The sequence below is a fragment of the Oncorhynchus clarkii genome, chromosome 3 (assembly GCF_045791955.1).
Source record: "Oncorhynchus clarkii lewisi isolate Uvic-CL-2024 chromosome 3, UVic_Ocla_1.0, whole genome shotgun sequence".
NCBI lineage: Eukaryota > Metazoa > Chordata > Actinopteri > Salmoniformes > Salmonidae > Oncorhynchus > Oncorhynchus clarkii.
Genome location: NC_092149.1, coordinates 29,287,241 through 29,302,652, shown reverse-complemented (window position 1 = coordinate 29,302,652; position 15,412 = coordinate 29,287,241). Strand labels below are relative to the sequence as shown.

The 15,412-nt window shown below is 45.4% G+C and overlaps 1 protein-coding gene across 1 annotated transcript in view; it reads left to right on the top strand.

The window, feature by feature from the left end:
• LOC139392738 (myotubularin-related protein 11-like) overlaps window positions 1-2,494 on the top strand; it is a 34,960-nt gene extending 32,466 nt beyond the window's left edge. The window contains exon 17 of the mRNA XM_071140956.1: window positions 132-2,494. Coding sequence (XP_070997057.1) covers window positions 132-554 — 423 coding nt within the window. The 3' untranslated portion in view covers window positions 555-2,494. The remainder of the gene's footprint in view (window positions 1-131) is intronic.
• The last annotated feature ends 12,918 nt before the right edge of the window (window positions 2,495-15,412 follow it).

Below are 15,412 nucleotides of genomic sequence, written 5' to 3'. Positions count from 1 at the left end.
TGCAATGTTGTACTGGACAAGCTCCTCATTTTTGCTGGTCACATTAGAAACTACATTTAGTTGCTCATGGATGACTGTAGTCATGATGGTGTTATAAACTAACAGAAACCCTGGCCATGTTGTGTCCTCAGGCATTCTCCCACCCCATCTCCTCATCCACTCAGCACCCAGTGGAACAGCTAGCCTGGGAGGTCCAGCAGCTCAGAGACAAGCTGACGTTGGCCTCCAGCCCCACTAACACAGTCCCAGCCAAGACACAGGAGCCCCGTCGGACAGACTCCAACCTCAACCAGAACACCAACAATAGCACCTTCCTCTTCCCAGCCTCCAGACCCCCTGGGCCGGTTGCCTCCAGAATCACGCCCCCTATCTCAAACCTCCAACCCAGGGTTCCTCCAGCTCGTTCTAGAACTGGTCACAGAGACAGCAGCAAGCACACATTCCTATTTGGCCACCAATCCTCTTCAGAGTCCCGTCCAGACCAGCGTTACTTGCCCGCGCCCAATAATAATGCCAAGTTGCCCAAGAGCAACGGTCCTTCACTGGGTTCCTGAGCTCTGGGTGTCCCCTGTCAGTTAGCACAAATGGTACAAACTGTTCCCCCGGCTCTGAACTCTAGAATGAGATCACCTATACACACCCTCCAAGACTCTATTTCCTTCCCTGACACCTGATCTCTGGGTGGAACCAGATGTGATTTTCCTGTCAAGGCCTGTTTGAGTGGCTTTGAGGCAATAACAAGATGAGGAGGGTCATGTACTGAGCAGGGAGGAGAGTCTAAACTGCAGTAATAATGCATTGAGCAGTGCAAAGCACAAATAGTATTTGAAAGATTGTTTAACTTGTAACAAATTGTCTGTTTTACTGAATATGACACCCAAACTGAAGGTTCTGGTCAGCATTCCCTGAGAACGTATTGGTGTTTTTAAAAGCAGCAAGCTAATACCCAAAATGAATAAGGGCTGATGATGATTGATAAGCTAATGACATAAGGGCACAAATAATGAGCTGTTGGCTGAAATATGGAATCAAATACCTCTATTGATCAGACTTCAGCTGTTTTTAGAATCATGATTTCAATGGAGTGACAACCTTCATTCTTGACCAGACGGCTATAATAGGACTGTTGTCCTGACTCGGTCTCTTAGTCCTTTTGAGTGACTATAACCCCCAGTTCCAAAACCAACTCAGCCTTGAGAGGGAAAATACAGAGAGCTGCTCACCAAGTAAACACTAGGGAGAGACATTGGCGTCACAAAAAACATGCAGTTTTAACTCCAGGCATTTTGTCCAGCAAATTTAACCTGGAATTTAGGGCACTGGAGCTATTTTGGTGCTGTTCCCATATCTTTATACTTGCATGCATGCTAGTAGTGAACAATGAGAGGCATAAGCTGAGTTGTATGACTCTGTATCATAACCCTGTTTTTCAGAATATGGCCATGGTCAGTTAATATTGCTGTAAGTGTGCATGATTGAGGTAAAAGTGCTATTATTTCTATGGTCTGTGCATCTCTATTGAGAGTTCTAAGTATTATTGACCAACTTTGGTTGCGTATGAATTTCAGAAATTGTAACGATACATTTTTAAGTGATCGTGACCAAGATGAGTATTACTCTTTTTTTCCCCCTTATGTTGTCATTGTGCAAACCATAAGTTCTGATGGTTCATATTTATAATTTACTGTTATTTGGTACTTCTAGATGTAGCTTTAAGGTAAGCTACTTTTTTTTCAATAGTGTATTTCTTCATTACTAGTTTCGTATTCAGCTTGCATTCAGGTCAAGGACTTCTAAATGCGTAATTTCATTCAAAGCCCAGTGAGCTATTGGGACTGGGTTACTCAGTCCAGCCAGATTGTTGTTTGCATGATGTGGATATTAAGCAGCAAATACAATGGCATGATTTCCATTTACTGTAACACTCAAGACTACAGGGATGTACTGTGTGTTTATACCAAACTAGCATTTCCATGCAGAGAAGTACTTGTATTGTGTGACATAGGATGAAAGGGTTTCTGGCTGGCATACAATGTATTTCTCACTGAAATGTCTCATTAGGTTTATGAACTATAAAGGCTGAAGGTGGTAATGTATGTGACTTACATTGGTCTGTATTACCTACAGTCATTCCTATGCCTCAGTACGAGAGCATTTTGAATTATTCAATGGCTGTAAATATTCATTGTTGAATATCACAGCACACTGATATCAGTTACTGAATATCAGGTTGTTTGAGTTTTTGGATTTGATGCCAGTACTTTTGCTCTCGTCTTCCATGGAAAAAACAAGGTCATCACATTCCCTAATGGCATTGGCTCTACAGAGAGAAAAGGAAATGTCCCTTTCAGCATGCAACCCCACTTCCTATGTCTCTACACCATTATATATTTAAATGTTTTGGTACGAATGACACAATGATTTGCCAGATGTACATATTTTTTGTATCAGCATGTTAGGATCCTGATTAATAAACTATTATAAGTTCATAAAATCGTTGCTTTCAAGTTTCAAAGTTTATTCGCCACGTGCACAGGATCCAACAGGTGTAAAACAGTTCAATTCTTACCTTGAGAGCTCTTTCCAACAATGCAATGAAAGTAATATACAGTAGATAATGGAATTAAAAAATACAAGTAAGAATAAAAACCTCGAACTATGACGAGAGCTGAAGAACAGGAGAATGCAAGTATTTACAGGATTTACCTTATTCAATGTGCAGGGGTTGAGGTGGGTTTAAACATGAAAAGTGACTGGTAGTAGGATATACATGTAAACAGGAGTAATAGTGACCAGTAGCAGTATAAATAGATAAATACTAATGGTAATAGCAATCAATAGTCAATGGACAGCAGCGTATTGGAGTAATACATCAAATCAATACTCATTCTAGCATAGGTTGTCAGTAGAAGCTGTCTGAGCCTTGATGCACCTGTACCGTCTGCGGGTGGGAGCATGGAGAACAGTCCATGTCTCGGGTGGCTGGAGACTGGCAATTTTTCGGGCCTTTCTCAGATTCTGCCTGGCATGTACTTCCTGGATGGCATGGAGCTCGCCCCCAGTGATACGCTGGGTTGTCCGCACCACCCTCTGGAGGGCCTTCCGGTCGCGGGCTGTGCAGTTACCATACTAGACGGTGATACAGTCAGGCTGCTCTCAAATGGTGCAGCTGTAAAAGTTTGAGGGGCCATGCCAAATCATTTCAGCCTCCTGAGGGAGAAAAGGTGTTGCTGACCATGTTAAGTCCTCAGTGATGTGGATACAGAGGAAATTTAAGCTCTTTACCCTCTCCACTGTGGCCACGTTGATGTGGATGGGTGTGTGCACCCGCGTTTCCTGTAGTCCACAATCAGCTCCTTGGTCTTGCTGACGTTTAGGGAGGGCTTGTTGTCCTGGCACCACACTGGCAGTTCTCTGACCTCCTCCCTGTATGTTGTCTCATCGCCGTTGGTGATCAGGCCTACCATCTTCGTGTCGTCAGCAAACTTGGAGTTGGTTGTGCGTGGCCACATAGTCGTGGGTAAACAGGGAGTACAGGAATGGGGCTAAGCACACACGTGGGGGTCCCATTCAATTAGACTTTATTACAAAGTAACAGAGCCGAGCAATTCCATGGAACAACTGCCTTTCTTGCCACAGAGCTCAGGCTTTATAGTTTTCCTTCTTTTCATAACACACAGTCACTCCCCTCTATGTAGATGAATAACTCCCCTTGGCCTTGCACCACCATTATCTTCCAGTCTCAGTTCTTGCTTGTTAACGCCCACATCGGTTTAGGTTATAATGGTGGCGGGGCCCTAGTTGTAAAACAAAAAATACATTTATTGCATATATACAGTGGGGCAAAAAAGTATTTAGTCAGCCACCAATTGTGCAAGTTCTCTCACTTAAAAAGATGACAGACAAAATTAGAAAAAAAAATCCAGAAAATCACATTGTTGGATTTTTTATGAATTTATTGAAGAGTACCTATGATGAAAATTACAGGCCTCTCATATTTTTAAGTGGGAGAACTTGCACAATTGGTGGCTGACTAAATACTTTTTTGCCCCACTGTATGTTCCAGGGATGTGCTTTTCTAATGATCCTTGATTAGTACAACCATGGGTTCCTTGTTACATTTTCTGCTTACGTTCTGTTTTACATGTCTGGTGATTAACTTCATGTTGACCCAGTCTGTACATTCTTATGTATTCTGCCTAAATTGTGTTTTTACTGCAGTTCAATGTTTAACTCTGTTTATCCAGCTCTTTCCATTTAACTGAGCTCAGCCTATATTCTGCTTACACATGTCTTATTTGTTAGCCCTATGTTTTCTGTCTCAATACTTCAAGGTGGTCAGTCTGGATACTGGAAAATCAAGCATGGTCATGAATTTTTCACCTACAAGTGCAATTGAGATTGCATTGTCTGTAGATCTGTCTGGGCGGTATGCAAATTAGAGTGGGTCTAGGGTGTCTGTGATGATGGAGGTGATGTGTGCCATGACCAGCCTTCCAAAGCACTTCATGATTACAGATGTTAGTGCTACAGAGCAGTAGTCATTGTGGAAGTTAACCTCCGAGTTCTTGGAAACAGGAATGATATTGTTCAGTTTGAGACGTGGGGATTACAGACTGGAGAGGTTGAACATGAAGATGCCTGCCAGCTGGTCTGTGCATGCTCAGAGAACACCCGTCTGGTGGGGAGGCACCATTGGATAGATCACAGCTAGGTCTACGTTTGTAATGGACTGTAGCCCCTGCCACATGCATTGAGCAGCGGAGTCGGTGTAATAGGATTCCACCTTGTTCCTTCATTGTCCTTTTGCCTGTTTGATGACTCTGCAGAGGTCGTAGTGGGACTTCTTGTACACGTTTGTGTCCTTAGTCATCGCCTCTGGGTTGACTGCGATAGCTCTGTGTGGGGTAGCTCTGTCCTTTACTTGAGCGCATACCTCTTGTGTTAAATCTAGGGCTTTTGATTGGGGAAGCAGTCTTGCTTTTGCTGTGTCTGTCTGTTTGTGTCGGCCATGTCTACAGGCAGAAGGACACCCCTGCTAGTGAACTGTTCCTCTGGCAACCAAATTATACAACAGGTGTAGACATTACCGTGAAATGCTTACTTTACAAACCCTTAACCAACAATTTAGAGTTATGCTAAATAAACTAAAAGAAAAAAAGTAACAAAATAACAATAATTAGGATATATACAAGGTGTATCGGTACTGAGTCAATGTGCAGGGGTACGGGTTAGTCAAGGGAATATGTACATACACGTAGGGTAGGGGTAAAGTGACTATGTATAAATAAATAAACAGAGTAGCAGCAGCGTGTGAGTGTATGTGTGTGGCGTCAATATGCATGTGCGTGTCTATGTTGGAATGTCAGTGTAGTATGTGTGAGTGTGTAGTTAGAGTCCAGTGAGTGTACAATGAGCCTGTGCAAGAGTGAGTGCAAAAAATTATAGTAAATAAGAATAAAACAAGGGGGTCAATGCAAATAATCAAATGGCTATGCAGACTAACTGTTCAGCAGTCATATGGCTTGGTGGTAGAAGCTGTTAATGAGCCTTTTGGTCCCAGACTTGGCGCTCCGGTACCGCTTGCTGTGCGGTAGCAGGGAGAACAGTCTATGACTTGGGTGGCTGGAGTTTGACAATTTTTAGGGCCTTCCTCTGACACCGCCTGGTATAGAGGTCCTGGATGGCAGCAAGCTTGGCCTGAGTGATGTACTGGGCCATACGCAGTACCCTCTGAATCGCCTTGCGGTCGGATGCCATGTAGTTGCCATACCAAGTGGTGATGCAACCAGAGAAAAATGTTGTCCACCCGGAGGATAACCACCACTTGGTGGTGCAGCTGTCGAACATTTTGAGGATCTGAGGTCCCATGCCAAATCTTCTCAGTCTCCTGCGGGGGAATAGGTGTTGTCGTGCCCTCTTCAGGACAGTGTTGGTGTGTTTGGACCATGATAGGTTCTTAGTGATGTAGACACCAAGGAACATGAAGCACTCAATCCGCTCCACCCAGCCCAGGCGATGTGAATGGGGGCGTGCTTTGCCGTCCTTTTCCTGTAGTCTATGATCAGCTACTTTGTCTTGCTGACATTGAGGGAGAGGTTGTTGTCCCAGCACCACACTGCCAGTTCTCTGACCTTCTCCCAGTTAACTGGTTGTCTTGAAATTCTAGGCTATCCGGCAGGGGATCTCAGAGCAGCAGTGGGCCCCAGAGATGCATCTGTACAGGCCCACCTCTGTGTGGACACATCCTGGCAGCCATCAACCACTGCCCTGCTGCCTTGTGGGTTAGTCTAGTACGACAAAGACAAGGGGAGCACACGCTGAGAGAAAAGCAGCGTGCTGGCGGCAGGCGGACACCGACAGTCTGGGTATCCGGCAGCCTCCTGCAGCTGTGAAAGATACTGGTCATCCTGGCCACAGGAATTCACCGTCCTACAGTGAAGTAGTTCTGTTGGGGATTGTGCACTCTCAGTGGCACTTTAAGTAACTTCCTTTGCGCAGGTATCCACTTCTGTCCTCAGTGAAGCCATCGATCGGAAAGCGGACTAAAGTCTGGTGGTGTTGGGGTGTCTGGTGACGGGGGCAGGAGTGAATGCACCCTTAAAAATCAGACCACTGCACGCCAGCGGCACAGGACTATTATGGTCGCCAGCAGTTGGGACATGAGTGGCAGCTGCTCTCGGCAGACCCTTGTGTGACTGAGCAGCCCTATTTAGGAGCCACACTGCTCACCCCAGCAGAGGAGAGGCATAGAAAAGGTGGCCAAAAAATTGCCCACTTACTCCATCTTGGATAGGCTACCGCACCTATCAGAGTTCCACTCAGCGGTCGAAAAATGCTAACAATAATAATTCCCCTGAAACTGGCGACATGGAACATCAGAACTCTTTTGGACACTGTTGATAATGGTGATAGACCCATCGGAGAAGAGCTTTGATTGCTGCAGAACTAAGGCGCTACACCATTGACATTGCTGCCCCGAGTGAGACCAGGTTCCTGGATGAAGGTTCCCTGAAAGAGGAGGAAGAAGACTACACCTTCTTCTGGAAAGGTTATCCTCCGGGTGGACAACATCAGCATGGTGTGGGACTGGCAATTAAGAACGGCCTTTTACCCAGCCTCCCAACCAAAAACACCTGTCAGCCTAAGTGAAAGTCTCCTGTCTCTCCATATCCCCCTAGCCAAGATGTGTTATGCTACTCCTCTCAGTGCATACGCACCAACTTTACCATCAGAAAATGAGGCAAAGGACTGCTTCTACCAATCACTACATGAGGCCTTTCACCACATCCCCAGGAATGACAAGATTTTTCTGCTGTGTGACTTCAATGCTAGGGTGGGACAGAACAACAGGATATGGAGTGGAGTACTGGGTAGGCATGGTGTTGGCCAGGTCAATGAGAACGGCATGAGACTGCTAACTATGTGCCGAGCACAATCTCATTTTTCACTGACACCTTGTTCCAGCAGAAGAACAAATATAAAACATCATGGATGCACCCTGACACTAATGACGTCCTGCTGACACATGCCATGAGGGGTGCTGAATGCTGGACAGATCACTGTATGATACTGGATAACCTCCAGGTGAGAATAAATCCCCCAACGCCTGCAGAAGTCCAGTAAGAAGCCTCTGCACTGTACCCAGCTTGAGAAAGCTGCAGTAAGGGACGAGTTCCGTCGCCCTCTCACTAAAAGGCTGAGTGAAATGTAGCCTTTTCTGAGCGCAGAGGACCCCATGGACCAGAAGTGGGCATCTATCAGCTCAGTGCTCTATCGGGAAGTGGCCCACTTCACTGGCTACAGAGGTAGGAAACATAAGAACGAACTGGTTTGATGAGAACTATGACACCATCACAACCATACTAGACAATATCCACAAAGCACACAGGGTTACTCTCAACAGCCACACATCTACTACCCTCCACCATCAATGGCATGCTAGAGGCGTCACTACAGACCCTGGTTCGATCTGGGCTGTATCACAACCGGCCGTGATCGGGAGTCCCATAAGGCAGCACACAATTGGCCCAGCATGGTTAGGGGAGGGTTTGGCCGGCGTAGGCCGTCATTTGCTAATAAGAATTGGTTCTTAACTGACTTGCCTAGTTAAATAAAGGTTAAAATGCATCACGCAAGGAAGTGCAAACATTGTGTGCACTGCAGAATGAATGATGGATGAATAAGGCAGAGGAAATCCAAATTTATGCTGACAAAAACGGCATGCACAATTTTTATTTATGGCCCTAGAAGTCGCTCCATCACCCCCCTGAAAACAGCTGATGGTCTGAATCTCTTGAAGGACCAAAACCAGATCCTGATGAGGTGGGCTGACCACTTTGAAGCACTACTCAATCAACGCTCTCCTACTACCACTCCATCCTGGAAGAACTGCCAGTCCGTCCACCCATTCAAGACTTCAACCATTCGCCAACCTTCCAAGAGGTGTTATCAGCTATCCGTTCCCTCAAGAACAACACGGATCCTGGTGCTAATAGCATCCTGGGAGAGCTACTTAAGGGAGGTTACTTCTGCACCAGAACACTCCACCAGTACATCACTGAGGTTTGGGACCGGGAGATCGTCCCCAAACAGTGGTGGGATGCAAACATTGCACCATCTATAAGAACAAGGGTGACAAGTCCAACTGCGGAAACAGCTGGGGAATATCCCTTCTGGTTGTTGCCAGCAAGGTCCTGGCCAAGGTGATGCTACACAGGCTGGTAAACAACAGAGGTGACTCTGGCAGCAGTTCAATGCAGCTTCAGAAAGAACAGGAGTACAGTCGACATGATATTCACGGCATGGCATCTCCAGAAGTGCTGTGAACAACATCAGGACCTTTTCAAGGCCTTTGTCAACCTCTCCAAGGCCTTCGACACAAAACAGGGAACTACTATGGGGCCTTCTACTCAAATTTGGCTGTCCAGACAAATTTGTCAACATCCTTTGCCAGTTCCATGATGGGATGATGGCTTGGGTGGCCATAAGAAGGCAGGAGTCAGTGCCCTTTGGAGTAATCATCGCTGGGAGGCAGGGGCGTGTGCTGGCACCTGTACCCCCAACATCTTCCTTCTATGTGTCACCCAGCATCTACATAATAAGCTTGAGGACAGCAGCAGGTTTGCAGTGGACTTCAGGCTGGATGGAAACCTATTCAACATCAGGAGGCTCCAAGCAGCCACCAAGGTTTTGACGGCACGGGTTCTTGAGCTGCAGTATGCTGATGACTGTGCTCATGGCCACACTCTGGAAGACCTTCAGTCCGTCCTTGTAGCGGCTGTGAGGGTCTATAGCAGGATGGGACCGTCTATCAACACCACCAAGACAGAGGTGGTCTACCAATGGAGATCCTGCCCTCCACCCAACATGCCTGTCTTCACCATTGAACACAAATCACTGGCAACAGTCACATCCTTCAAATACCTGGGCATCGTCCTCTCTGAGGACTGCAGCATCGACCTCTAAATTAAATATAGGATCAAGCAAGCATCAACTGCCTTCGGGAAACTCAGACTAAGGGTCTTCCAAGACAGGGATCTCCACATCCAAACCAAAGTTGCTGTCTATCAAGCAGTCTGTATCACCACACTTCTTCACAGCTGTGAAGCATGGGTCACATAAGATGCCTGAAGCGCATCCTGGGAATCACCTGGTGCGACCGTGTGCCCCATACAGAAATATTTGCAAAGACCAACTGCAAGAGTATGGATGCCATGATCACACAACACCAACTGCGCTGGCTTGAGCATGTCATTAGAATGTCTCAGAAATGCTTGACGCGGAAGATCCTGTATGGCCAGCTACATCTTGTCCGGCGATATGCTGAAAACGTTGCTGAAGTAGTGCAGCATCAAACCCACAGACCTGGAGGATGCTGCTGCTGACCGTTCCACCTGGTGGCAGCTCTGCCATAGCGGTGTACATAGTTGGGAGGAGGGGGGCACAACAAAACTGCAAAAATAGCTCAGGAGACATACAACCATGCCCCACCAACACAGACTGCATATGCCCCACCTGCAATAAAGTTTGTGGATCTCGGATTGGTTTCTACAGTCACCAAAGAATTCACTGTTAACTTAGAAGTCATCATCGGATACGATGGACAACTGTAATGTAACATACCATCTCTTACCTTCTCCCTATATACTGTCTCATCGTTGTCGGTGATCAGGCCTAACACCGTTGTGTCTGCAAACTTAATGATGGTGTTTGAGTCATGCATGGCCACGCAGTCATGGGTGAACAGGGAGTACAGGAGGGGACTAAGCACGCACTGGAGGGGCCTCCGTGTTGAGGGTCAGCGTGGTGGATGTGTTGTTGCCTACACTCACCACCTGGAGGAGGCCTGTCAGGAGGTCCAGGATCCAGTTGCAGAGGGACATGTTCAGTCCAAGGATCCTTAGCTTAGTGATGAGCTTGGAGGGCACTATGGTGTTGAACGCTGAGCTGTAGTCAATGAACAGCATTCTCACGTAGGTGATCCTTTTGTCGAGGGCAGTGTGGAGTGCAATAGAGATTGCATCATATGTGGATCTGTTGGGCAGTATGTAAACCGGAGCCGGTCCAGGGTTTCTGGGTAAGATGATGTTAGCCATGACCAGCCTTTCAAAACATTTCATGGCTACAGATGTGAGTGCTACAGGGTAGCAGTCAGTATTGATTTGATTTAGGCAGGTTACCTTTGCATTCCTGCGCACAGGGACTATGGTGGTCTGCTTGAAACATGTATTACAGACCGAGTCAGGGAGAGATTGAAAATGTCAGTGAAGACACTTGCCAGCTGTTCAGCGCATGCTCTGAGTATGTGTCCTGATAATCTGAATGATAACCTGTTTAAAAGGGGACTTACTCACATCATCTATGAATCACACAGTCATCCGGAACAGCTGGTGCGCTAATGCATGGTTCAGTGTTGCTTGCCTCGAAGCGAGCATAGAAGGCATTTAGCTCGTCTGGTATGCTCACATCACAGGGCAGGTCGTGGATGGACTTCCCTTTGTAATCCGTAGTAGTTTGTAAGCCCTGCCACAACCGACGAGCGTCAGAGCTGGTGTAGTAGGATTCGATCTTAGTTCTGTATTAACGCTTTCCCTGTTTGATGGTTCATTGGAGGGTGTAGCGGGATTTCTTATAAGTGCCCGGATTAGTCTCCCGCTCCTTGAAAGCAGCAGCTCTAGCCTTTAGCTCAGTGTGGATATTGACTGTAATCCATGGCTTCTGGCTGGGATATGTATGTACGGTCACTTTGGGGAACGACGTCATCGATGCAGTTAATGAAGGCGGTGACGGATGTGGTAGTATACTTCTCAATGCCATCGGATTAATCCCGGAACATATTCCAGTCTGCAGAAGAGTCAGGCCAGAGATCACAATGGAGGGCATGCCATGGACCCCAGACGATGATGTTCTGCAATCATTCAAGTCTTCAAACAGAGTAATACAATTCACAAACTTTATTTTTTTAGCAAAATATATATTTACAATATGATATTGAACACTTTAAAAGTAGCATGGCACTGTACAATTAAGTTAAATTAAAATGCATAAGCAGTAAGTATACTCAAAATATAATATTTTTAAAGTAAGGTCCAAATGTCTACTAATAATAATCAGTACACAAATGTAAAGAACTGTCTGACACAAACATCTAATACTTAGCTCTGGCTTAATCACCCTGTAATATCCATTTACAGTATGTCATGGCACACCAATGGACATTATCTGTAATGTTATGCACTTCCATTAGTTTCACTTCCACCACCATATTACACAAAGAAGAAACACTGAGCCACTATCCATCACACATTACCAGATCACAATCTCAGTGTAAGGCAGTGCATTAAAATATTCAAATCAAAACACTAAAGACATAACTGAAAAGTCTAAATGGTTCCTACAGTATTTCATCTGGAGAGGGGACAACATGCATTTGTTTTTTAACCACACCCCTTGATATACAGTATAAACTGCCTCAGTTTTACCCCCAGCTGCTCCCATGCTCTTTAGCCACCTGCTGCTGCAGGGTCCCACATGGCCCAAAGGAGGGGGTACCCAGGTACCCATAAGAGGAGGGGCCCAGGTCCCCTAGCTGGCGGAGGGACTTACACATGGGGCAGGGGTAATCAGAGAGGCCCTCGATGTCCTCGAAGGCCAGGTTGACGATCTGGTCTGTGCAGGGGTCACAGTAGAGGTGGCCACAGGACAGGCGTTTCAGACGGGCTTCGTAGGAGATGCAGCACTGGCAGTGAGGCAGGTCTGGCCCCAAGGAGAGAGAGCCAGTCAGGGAGCTGCTTTCCAGACTACCTGCCTGGCTGGAGCTCAGCTTGCCTGGAGACCTTCAGAGGGGATGAGAAGTTAGGGGTTGGACTCTGGGTAAGAGGTGTGTAATGTATACACAAGGAGTCAGGGAGCAGGCACAGAAGGTGAGTTTAATAATAATAAACATGAAGAAAATACAAAACAGGATACGCGTACTGAACGTGACCAAAACCCAATACTGCCGGATGACTGAGGATTACTGAGGGCTATATATGAAGGGAAAGTAATCAGGGTGGTGATGAAATCCAGGTGTGCTTAACAATGGGGAGCAGGTGTGCGCCATGATGGTTGCCAGGTTTACGCAATGTGAGTTGCCAGGACTGGTAGTTAGTAGACCGTTGATGTTGAGCGCCGAGGGAGGGAGCAGAAGTAGGCGTGACAAGGTGTTTGCTGAAGTGCAATGGTAAAGACTATACAGTGTAGTACTCTGTGAATCTTTTGAAATGAATTTATCCCAAACAAATGCTGTGGGGAAAAATGGTATGTAATAGGATCATATAAGTATATAAACTATCATTCAGCAATCCTGAATAGAAAACACATATCATTGCATTTTCAGTACAATATACACTGTATGATATGTTTTGGTTTAACAAAGGGTTTCCAACAAAGTCAGATGCATTTCTGGCTACATTTGTGGTCATGTAACACATTATTTCATACCTTTCATAATGTGTCTCATGAAGACAATGCTGGAGAATGGAGGTAAGCCTTTTTGCTTCACAAACCTTTTGTCGTAACAACTAAAAGGATGGATTTTTTCTTCATAGCAAATATATTGTTACACTTCACAAACTCTTATAGAGGGGGGATCAAATAGATGATCCATATGCTATTAATCTAGTCTTAAAACGGAAATGAAATATTACTTACTGTGATATTGACAATTCGGCTCTGACTCCATAATATACCGAACAAAAATATAAAGCGCCACATGTAACGTGTTGGTCCCATGTTTCATGAGCTCAAATAAAAGATCCCAGAAATATTCCATATGCACAAAAAGCAAATTTCTCTCCAATTCTGGCACAAATTTGTTTAGATCCATTAGTGAGCATTTATCATTTGCCAAGATAATCCATCCACCTGACAGGTGTGGCATAATCAAGGAGCGGATTAAACAGCATGATCATTACACAGGTGCACCTTGTGCTGGGGACAAAAGGCCACTAAAATGAGCAGTTTTGTCACAACTCAATGCCACAGATGTCTCAAGTTGAGGGAGCATGCAATTGACATGCTTACTGCAGGAATGTCCACCAGAGCTGTTTCCAGAGAACTGAGTGTTCATTTCTCTACCATAAGCCGCATCCAACGTCGTTTTAGGGAATTTAGCATTACGTCCAACTGGCCTCACAACCACGCCAGTCCAGGACCTCCACATGCGGCTTATTCACCTGCGGGATTGTTTGAGACAAGCCACCCAGAAAGCTGATAAAACTATGGGTTTGCACAACTGAAGAATTTATCCACAAACTGTTAGAAACCTTCTCAGGGAAGCTCATCTACATGCTCGTCGTGCTCACCAGGGTCTTGATCTGACTGCAGTTTGACGTTGTAAGTGACTTTAGTGGGCAAATTCGCACCTTTCGATGGCCACTGGAGAAGTGTGTTCTTCACGGATTAATCCCGGTTTCAAGTGTACCGGACAGATGGCAGACAGCGTGTACGGCGTTTTTGGGCGATCGGTTTGCTGATGTCAATGTTGGGAACAGAGTGCCCCATGGTGGCGGTAGGGTTATGGTATGGGCAGGCATAAGCTACGGGACAACAAACGCAATTGCATTTGATCAATGGCAATTTGAATACACAGAGATACCGTGACTAGATCCTGAGGCCCATTGTCGTACCATTAATCTGCCACCATCCCCTCATGTTTCACCATGATAATGCATGGCCACATGTCGCAAGGGTCTGTACACAATTATTGGAAGCTGAAGATGTCCCAGTTCTTCCATGGCCTGCATACTCACCAAACATGACACCCATTGAGCATGTGTGGGATGCTCTGGATCGACATGTATGACAGAGTGTTCCAGTTCCCACCAATATCCAGCAACTTCACACAGCCATTGAAGATGAGTGGGACAACATTCCACAGACCACAATCAACAGCCTGATCACCTTTATGCGAAGGAGATGTCTTGTGCTGCATGAGGCACTGGAAAATGGATGGTCACACTAGATACTGACTGGTTCTGATTCACGCCCCTACCTTTTTTTAAAGGCATCTGTGCACAACAGATGCATATCTGTATTCCCAGTCATGAAATCCATAGATTAGGGCCTAAATAATTTATTTAAATTGAATGATATCCTTATATGAACTGTAACTCGGTAAAATCTTTGAAATTGTTGCATGTTGCCTTTACATTTTTGTTCAGTTGTAATATATAATGGCATCAAAAACTGTGGGATATCATACAAACAATTATGGTCATTGGGAAAATTTGATTTTCTCACACTCACCTCTGTGAAGACGCCGAATCCTTAAAACAATCGAAGCTCAGAGCCGCTAAGATTCTCCATAAAAGGTCCATACCATTTCCTCTCATGATAGCGCCAATATTTCATCGACCTGGTTTCTGGGCCACATCCTCTTTGCGTCGGTCTTATTTGATATGTTACAATCTCTGTAGTCCTTTAAACCACCCTATCTAAATATTAAATTTAGGCAAATCCAAAAACCATAACAAAGCAGTATCGTTGTACTAGTTCCAGTCGAGAAAAAATGAATAACGTTACAATGGCGATTTTTCCTGTACCTACAGTAGGTTACATTGACACCAAGTATACACGGCACGCGAACAGAAACGGAATACGAAGTGGAGCAGCTGGAGTAATCAGGATAGACTAAAAGCGCGCACGACGCAGACTAGATTTGACCAATGCGATGAAAACGGGACAGTTGATATTGATCTTTACGTTATTTATTATCATACATGGAAAGTCTATAGGCTACACTTGGCGTTTCGGAATATAGCAATAAATTAATTAAATGGTCTGACGCCAAACGCGCATAGGGGTTTTCTCTTTATGGGCCATGTTCATGTGTTCTTGTGGAATATCGGGTCATTAAGATGCGGCGATC